Below are 9677 nucleotides of genomic sequence, written 5' to 3'. Positions count from 1 at the left end.
TACTTTATACGTAAAATTATCTGCATCATACAAGCGGTGTTTTTAGATTGGTGTTGACATGATGTTGAAAATAAATAAACTTCCCAAATGTACCTATACTTCTGCGTTGGCTTTGATATTTCTACTGCCTCCAACCATTATGCTCCAAAGCTATCTCTTTGTTACCCCTATGTATAGGAATAGGTGCATGCTTGATTTCGGAGCGATTGTCAAAGTATAGCCACGCTGTTTTCACGATCAGACCCACATTCATTCACTTTTTGTTTTGTAAAAATGTGCCGCCCATGTTTTTTGACTATCTTTGTATACCACAAACTTGAAAAAATTAAATCTACTATTGTAAGTCATCAAAAATACCAGACAAATATTGTTTTTAGGATTGTAATTTACAATATAGGCCTACGCAACTAAAGTGACAAAAATGGTTAATTCAGCAAAAACACTGAAAATTGTTACTCTACTGTCTTGCCTTACTATCAAACAGGTTAGTAGTTACACTGTATGATGACTACCGATGAAGTTATACCTATTTGCCTAAATTATTGCGTATTATATCATTCACTGAATTCGTTATATCTTCGAAAATCAAGAAATACATCTTTATTAAACTAAAAAAAATTAATCTTAGCTAGAAAACTGATTTTCGTAAATATTTTTGAGTAGCGATTGATAAGATTTTCGTTTCCCATAGCAATAAACTTGTTTAACCCCACCAGGTGTGCTATATCTGATAGAAATATAGATGTTATTGATTAGCACAAAGCGAAAAATGCACGACGCATTTAGGCAAAAACAATTTTATAAAAAATGAGCTAAGAAGCATTAACAACAAAAATAATAAATATAACCAAAAAATACAGTTTTATTTGGGGCATGGCCACTCCCTGTTGATCCGCCGTAAACCCCCATACCATTGCAAACAAAAGCGTTTGTGTTTTTAGATATGTGCTTTCTGTCCACATAATTGCAATTGTCATAACGAACCAACATCGTGTGCAATCGGAGTAAGTATGATCATTGATGGCTGTAATTGCTGCCGGATTTGTGCTCGACAAGTCAGCGATAGTTGTAATAATGCAAGCCTACTTTGTGATCCTCACCGAGGCCTATTCTGCGACTATTCATTAAGTGAAGATCCAACGAAAGGACTTTGTGCAGGTGATTGTATGCACAGCAAAGCTTCGGCGACTTAGTTCTATTCGCTGAACCTTTTGTAAGCGAACAAAACATAATAAAATGACTTTATTAAGTTCGAATACATTTATCTCAAATTTTGTGGAAATCTTGCTCGGGACCAATCTTAATAAATTTACAATATAAAACTACTGTCGACTGGGTGTTCTGGGTCAAACTGGACTTTTACTTTGTTTTTGAAAAGTATATGTACTACAAAGCACATCTTGTGATCAGTGTTTCCTCTATTTTTTCCACGTGCTCAGGTGACCAAAATTTTGCGCAAGAACCAAAAAACAGAGCGCCAAGTGCCCTAATAGGCTCTGCGGAAAACCCTTTTTTTTGTCTCTACTTTTTTATTCTGTTAATATCCGAACGCGTAGATTCGCCCGAAGAGACGCGGCAGACCACACCTAATCATTGCTTACTTTTCATTGAACAGGGCATCTTGTCTAACGTAAATTCTATAAAACTTGTTGCCAAAATTTCATTTTTTAACAAGTCTGACGTTGATAACTTGGATTAAAATGGAATTTAACTAATTTGGGCATTTATTTGTCCGTACGTAGCTCCCATAAAACTAATTTGGGACCGTTTTGCTTCTCAAGTTTACAAATAACACGTTGCCAGCGTTAACGGCAAATTCGCTTCTAACCGAAAGCGTCAAATATATTTCAATATTTTCAACTAAGCGTTTACGTTAACGTTTTACGTTAACGTCAGATTGGTAAAACAATATGTCCCGCCTTAGTCATCCAACATTTTAAATACATTATACACAGATGCTAACTTGATGTAAATAGTGCTACATGATGTGCGATTTTATTTCTTTTGTTAAATTTTAGTTTTGTATTTCACATTAGGCGAAAAAGGGATGTACAAAACCTGTTAACATATACCATCGTTCTTATTGATTAAATTCCTAAAAATCGCATGTTATGATAGTAAAAACGTACTTTAACCTCAGTTGCAGGGTTAGAAATTTAACAACAAAGTCTCTAATAGGGTGATGACGCGTTGCGTTTCTCAATGACTTTTATAGCGACGGCGAACCGACGGATTTTTAATCGGACACTTTTGCTTTAATCAAAAAAGGTCTACGACAATAAGTGCATCCGAACGATCAGAAAGTCCGACTTTGAGAGTTGGACTTGGAGGTCTTGGACGATGCACTAATTTGACTTAAGAAATCTGCATAAAAGATTAAGTTTAATAGTACTTGACCCACCCTAACCGAGGCGCCAACGAGCACTCTGATTTAAATATTGTGCATTGATTTACGCTTCAGGCCCCAATACATCAATGTACGACGTAACAATCCTATATATACCCTGGACGAAAAATTATCTTATGCCCACCTGAGTTTGAGCTTTTTCCCAGCGTTTAAATTATTAAGCCAACGCATATTATTTGGGTTAAGGTTCTGGTTAGCCTTTGGGATAGGTCAAGTATTAGTAATTCTATTTAACTTTTTTTTTATTTTTAGTGAATTTTCAGCGAATAATTTCAATTTATCTATCCCGGAAGTTTACCTAAAAGTCCAATTAGTGTATTGCTAATACCTCAAAGTCTAAAAGTCAGACTTTTCTGCCCTTGGATGCCCTAATTGTCGTAGACCTTTTCGCTTAGAACTGCACTAATTTCTGACGGATCAGAAAACATGATATATATCGATACTAGTTACATAGTTAGAGGACGAAAAATTTAAGCTTGGTTGTGTGATGTATACAAAGCCAATTAATGTATAAGAAGCCAGTGATGACGAATAAAAGAATTTTCTGGTTTAAATTTAGAAAGTTGACAAGTGAAAAACACATATTATGTTTTTTTATCTTATCTTATCTTATCTTATTGAGATAAATATTAAAATATACATTCTGTGTTTGTTTTACAAAATCTTAGGAGTATTTTCAGCCTCAACTGTGGTTAAAATGTTTGTAAAAGTAAACAAAAGTTGAAAAGCGCTGCTCTCTACTTCGGTTTTAGGCTATTCTGTAAGATAATTCTGAATTTTTTGTTATATCAGTGGTTTCAAACGTATTTTATATTGCTGTCCAATATATTTTACCATTATTTTTTTCTTTCTTAGTTCAGCATGGTCTTCCATGTTGGCACGAACATGTGCGTATACTGAGTGGTTCGATGTTCGAACCCTCCTGCAAAAGAAGATGTTGGTGTATTGACGGTCACATAGGATGCGTGCCGCTTTGTCCGCATGAAATCCAAAAACCCAAGGACGAGGTTTGTCACAACGCCTACCTTCGCCATGTTTCCGGTGAATGTTGCGACCAATGGGTATGCGAAACGAAGTTTGGTGACCGGATTCTGCCACTTGACCAGTTCTGGAGCGACTATGTCGACAACAACCACTTTGAATCCCTTTTAAACAGCAACACCGGAGAGCTTTCTGTCTTGCCAGAGGTCGGGTCACTTTCTACTAATGTTGCCACGGATGAAGAGCTTTACTACGAGGATGACGAGGGTGGTGATGGTGACGAAATCGTTCACCATCAAATGATCTACATCGACGAACCACATGAATCAGGCGACTCATTGTTTCATCCCAATCTTATTACAGGTCATAAAAGAGTTAATAAAGTGTTGTCTACTATTTATTCAGTAAATTGGAAACATTATAGTTAATTTTGCTTTCTATGTTACATTCACGAGGCAGCATTTTCCATTTTTTTAAACATAAAGGAAAACTAACATTAGGCCATACTCGCACTGTTTTCAGTTTTTGGGATTCGAACTCCCCTGCCTTAGTAGCGCCTTTGGGCTAAATAGATTTTTTACTCAGTTAAACTTGTGTAAAAGTGGAGTTCTGGAAGGTATAGCCTGGTGGCCCTGTAGTGCAAAAAATAGCCAAAATAAAAACTCCACACCAACCCTTCAAATACAGTACAACGAATGAACGGCTATCACGCGTCCAGAACTACACGATAAAACTGAAATAACAATAAACATCTCGCAGCCAACTAAAAATGGTGGCACTAAATACCGAATGGTCGGTATGGCACCAAATGGTATCGAATGGCACTGAATGGCACCGAATGGCACCGAATGGAACCACATGGGATTGAATACTAACAAATGCAAACAAAACTAAACGTCTGGTTTACTCCTAAATCTAATTCAATTATACCCTAAACTAAAGCATATCATGTCGCATAAGCGCATATCAAAACAAAGACCTATCTAAAGTTACAATGAACACAAAATTGACAATATAAACCAATAAAATGAAGATGGTTCTCAAAAGCATTACTAAAAAGCCAATGGAGTCAAATGGCACTCGTATACGAGAATCACTAAATACCGAATGGAAATCACTAAATACCGAACGCAGCACACAGTCTGAGAATTACTAACCTAGTGCGTCGTATTGATTTTCCGAAGGCGTCATACAATGATTTAGATTTGTATCCAAGCTCTTGTACAACAATAAAACGATCGCAGTATTGTATTATCCGCTGGCATGTACAGGTAAGCATGACAACAACAAAAATGTCATGCGAAGGCGTAAATAGTATTATTTACCATTTAATTAGATATAAACTATATGTTATACAGCGGTTTTGTTTTTTGCACATCGGGCTAATTTTTTTACAAGATTAAACGATAATGCATCTCAGTTAAATATGTCCATGGCTTATTGAATGACCATCCGTCTATCTTCTGCAGTGGCCAAAGCCGATACGTCATTGCGTCCTGGACAACGAAATAGCAATTGCGAAACCCTTGTGTCCCGCTGGAGTGCATGCTCAAAGGGCTGTGGATTGGGGATCTCCGTCAGAGTTACTAACCTCAACCATGATTGCCAGTTGTCAAGGGAAACAAGGCTGTGTTTAATTCGACCCTGCAGAGATACAGTAATTAGGCAAAAAGTAAGTTTAATATAGTGTGCAAACAACATTATTTAATTATCTAAGGCTGATATGAACTAGCATTCTTCACCTCTATGTTAGCATATTATCTAACATAAAAAATTTGGATTGTCTTTCACTTTTTTATCCAATTAATCTGGCGATTTATCCAATAAAATTTGCTAACAACTAGGTAAATAAAATGAAAAGACTTGTTGTGCACCTGAGCTCTGCTGACTTTTATTGGTAAACATTGTTTGTAAAAAACAAGTAAGGGTCTGAAATGCTTTATTAAACCGGCGCAGAAAATATCTAAATCTTTCTATTCAAAATGAGCATTGGATCGAATAAAGTTACCTGGTTGGGCCGGCCCAAGGGTCCGAGTGTGCACTTTAGTATTTTTTAACGATTAAATAAAAGCCTGTTTCCGTATCCGATATAACCTATTGTTAACAAAAAATAAATGAATACACTATGCACGGATCTGTTATGTAGCTTGAAAATAATGTTAAAGCCATAAAGGCGTGTAAATCGACATCATCTGAAAAAAGGGGTTTGGATACGCACGCTTGTACAATATCATCATCAGTTCACTTTACTAAATCAGTTCACTGAAAATAATCAATATAATAATCGTTTTTGGTTTTATTTAAAAAAGGGACTAAAATATTTAGGAGGAGTTTAAATTATTTTTATTCTACATTGGCCTTTACATTATTCAGTTTTACAAATAAGCCTTTTGGTGGGGTGCAATAATAAATTAATAAAACTATAATTGTCCATATCTGTATTCAAACAAATCTAATGGAAAGAAGAGTGCTGCTTAGGGTTTGTCCAGCTTTATTGTTAAATTTCCAAGTTTATAAAGTTTGCTAATTTGTCGTGCGTACGACACATGGTTACTTAGAGTTTAACATCCATTAATCGTTTTTATTTCTGTGACAGAACGGAAGACATTGTTCCAGAACGCGAAGGTCGCCTCGCAAGTCTTACCTAAAATACGCAGGGTGTCGAAGCGTGCGCAAGTTGCGACAGAAATACTGCGGGAAATGCGCCGATAATTCCAGGTAACATAATTATAGTTAGCTGTAAAGCTACATCGGGAGTCTGTATAGGGGTTAACCTAAATCACTTGATCAAGCCCCTCTGAAAGCTCCCGGTCCCGGTGTAGCCTACTATAATGTGTGTGTCATTATCCTTGGTTAGTACAACTTCTGAAGGGACCATTTGCAATTTCAGTTGCTGTAAAGCTGCCTTACGCAAACTTATTTTGTCCAGTCGGTTACCTAACCCAAACGGAAATAAAGGTGTATATTTGTTTTGTATTATACTTACGTATAACATTGTTATGTTATTCTACAAATTGTTTTAGACCAGGGGTCGGCAACCTTGTCAAAGAAACGTTTCTATGTGTAGTTTTGTACTGGCAACCAGGGCTGCGGAGTCGGTTAAAAACAACCCGAGTCCGACTTCAGCCAAATGTGTTATTTCGTCGATTCCCGAGTCTGATTCAGACTCTCCATCCTGTTTTTCACCCACTTGTTGCACTTCGTTGTCAGCAAAATTAGCGATGCCCAAAGGATCAAAAAGTCAGACTTTTAGACTTTGAGGTCTTGCACAATGCACTAATTCGACTTAACAAAAGAAGAATAAGTTTAATAATACTCGTCCCACCCAAACCCAAAAGCTAACCAGCACCCTAACCCAAATAATGTGCGTTGATTTAATAAATACATAAACGCTTTAGGTCCCAATACCTCAATTTGTGACGTAACAATCTTACATATACCATTGATGAGAAACTATCTTATGCCCATCCGAGTTTGGGCTTTTGTTTCCAGCGTTCAAATAATTATTAAATTAACGCACATTATTTAGGTTAGAATTCGGGTTAGCGTTTGGGTTCAGGTGGGTCAGGTGTTAATAATTCTATATCACATTTTTTGTTTATTTTGTAAATTTTCCCGAGTCTGATTCAGACTCTCCATCCTGTTTTTCACCCACTTACGTACTTAATATAACGTCACGCTCATAACCAAATTGCCCAAGTCATTTTTTACTGATTTTCAAAGTTTTTGATTCAGTCACCCATTGTTACCATCGCCATCCACAGAAAAAGTGCTCAGGTCATTTTTAGGTCATTTCCCACTGTGCAAAAAAATTACTTAGGCACTTTTTCTATGTATGGGGATGCCAACAAGGAAAGACTTAGGCAAAAACTCTGAAAATTGTAAAAAAATGACTTCGGCAATTTGGTTATGAGCGTGACGATAAGATGGATATTCAGCAATCCACTCAAAGGGCTCATGGTAAATATGGCGCATAAGCTATTCCACCTTAACAATTTAAAGATTGCTGCCTAATTATATTCAAAATTTGCATGCGCACACGTTAGACTCGGGTAGTTTTACATAGTATTACTCGAATCCCTAGTCGGCCTCCCGAACCCTGTTGTGATCTTCTAATTTACGAAAGATCTGACATCTAATTTACGTTTGTTGGGAGACGCCATTAAACCTAATTTCATAGTTAAATTCTGGGTGCTGGTCCAGAATCCTACCACATTTTCGTCCGGGTGTTTATATTTTTAACAAAATTTGGGTTAGGGTGAGAGTTAGCGTTTGGGTTTGGGTGGGTCAAGTATTATTATTATATTTATTCTTACATATTTATGCCTTACCTGCAATTATAACTTTAACACCTCATTTCGTTAGGTTTAAAATAAATTTGGTAGGATTGTAAACAAGCGCCAAATTCTGTAATATAGGCTACCCATACCCTGCTAAAAAAAAAACGAACTGTCACGAAAACAATACTGTCTGTGCCCGCTATTTTGGAATGTACTTCGACGCCTTTCAACCGATACCTAAAAGTGTTAACTATCAGTTTCGCTTTTAGCTTGGTTTCTCAGTTGCCCAAAATCACAGTGCTTACTTTCCAAGTAGAATGCCGCGATTTAATCACTAATCTCTATGCGACTTCAACGCAGTAGTCATCACGCCCCTATTAGGACATTGTGATGTAATACGAAGGGTTAGTCGCAAACAACAAGTTTAATGCCCACAAAAAATAACGTTAAATACAAGAGTTAAGACACTAATTTGTGACACGAACACTGCAGATCTAACTGGAAATGTGTGCAACCATTTAGTTAGCGCTAGTGTTAGTGATGTAATAATGTTAATGATGTGGTAGAGATGTAATGGTTGCACTTTGTTAAGGTGATATAACGTGCGCGTTTAATCATTTGACGTGCCCTGAAATATCAACTCACGTGCCACAAGTGGCACGTATTGCCAGGGGTTGCCGACCCCAGTGTTAGACTCTATCAAGACATAGAGTCAGATTTTTGACGTTTATATGTCATGAACCTAATCTTACACGGCCAGGTAACGAAATTTTTGCGGACCGGAACCGGACCACGGCCCGGTGGTTTCGACTGCTGCTATACATGACATAATTGATTATTTGCGTCATTTTTTTAACTTTATCTGTTAAGCTTTATTGCATCCAGTGGTGCAAGTGTAATAGTTAATTCAAGGGGCTGTTTTGTCAAAAATTGGCATTTTTAATGCAAGATAATTGGTTTATCTTTTGTATTCCAAAAATATTATCTTAATTACTAAAATCGATATTAGCTATATCAACAAAACAAAAATAGTCGGTATGGCTTCTGTCAGCGATATATCCGACCAAAACTTCCATGGAATTTTAGCACAAGCATGAATCAGGTCGGTAGCTAAGATGGAGGCACGTGACTATTCCCCCCAAACTATAAATTTTCTTTATGAAAAGGTAATGTTGGCCTACATGACCCTATCTCGTGGTTTGACCTTTTATTTGGATTATATTATTGAACATATATAGTTAGGCCTACTGCCCAAAGTAAGTTTGAATCTCACATGAACTTCAGAGAAACCATAAACATTTCATCTAAAGGTGTTGCACGCCGCGTCAGACACGGACAGCAGTCGTTTACTTCCGGTGTTCTGATGGTTACAGTTTCAACAAAAATGTAATGATCGTGAAAAACTGTCACTGTCATAGGCGTTGCGGCGAAACAAACAAGTTGGCAAGTTCATATTATAGTAGTATGCTCATTAACAGCTAAGATACTAATTGTGCTTTATGCAACTATTTGTGGGTTTTGGTTCGTTTATTAAAATATATAGTGGACTAGCCTATATCGTCTGTATTTTACTTGTTTCTTTATCTTTTAACTGCTTGTAATTATTTTAAGTGTATTGTAATATACTTACCTATTGCTGTTGATATTTTCTAAATTTAACATGTAGTATTTGTAATTATTTCCCATGTGCATCGTGCAGAATAATTACCTACACCCAACCTATTTTCAAGTGTTTTTCCTTTTTGCACTGTCGCTCTTTTTGTTCGCCAAAAGTAAAAAGGACCTAGATAAATAAAGTGACCATTGGAAGAAATACCCTGTCGTGCACTATTTTGTCGTCGAAAATAAGGGACTGCTACAAGCGAAATAAATTCGCTAGGACATGACTTTTGAAAAACATCTTTATTTCTTCACGCGATTTTATACCGTAGGCCTTTTGCCTTTCTAGGGATGTTAACTTCCTGTAGCGAACAATCATCAGTGTTTTATAAGTCAGCGTTTCTCAACCG

The 9677-nt window shown here is 36.7% G+C and overlaps 1 protein-coding gene across 1 annotated transcript; it reads left to right on the top strand.

Moving 5' to 3' along the window:
* The first annotated feature begins 375 nt into the window (after positions 1 to 375).
* Positions 376 to 9464, top strand: LOC146133053 (CCN family member 1-like). The gene is made up of 6 exons (XM_083397270.1): positions 376 to 484; positions 942 to 1158; positions 3263 to 3751; positions 4858 to 5060; positions 5985 to 6106; positions 8979 to 9464. Exons 1-6 carry the CDS (start codon positions 422 to 424, stop codon positions 9148 to 9150), a joined length of 1266 nt encoding a protein of 421 aa, XP_083253396.1. The 5' UTR covers positions 376 to 421; the 3' UTR covers positions 9151 to 9464.
* Positions 9465 to 9677: the final 213 nt, after the last annotated feature.

The sequence above is a fragment of the Ascidiella aspersa genome, chromosome 9 (genome assembly GCF_963924565.1).
Source record: "Ascidiella aspersa chromosome 9, kaAscAspe10.2, whole genome shotgun sequence".
NCBI lineage: Eukaryota > Metazoa > Chordata > Ascidiacea > Phlebobranchia > Ascidiidae > Ascidiella > Ascidiella aspersa.
This window is presented reverse-complemented; position numbering and strand designations above follow the sequence as displayed.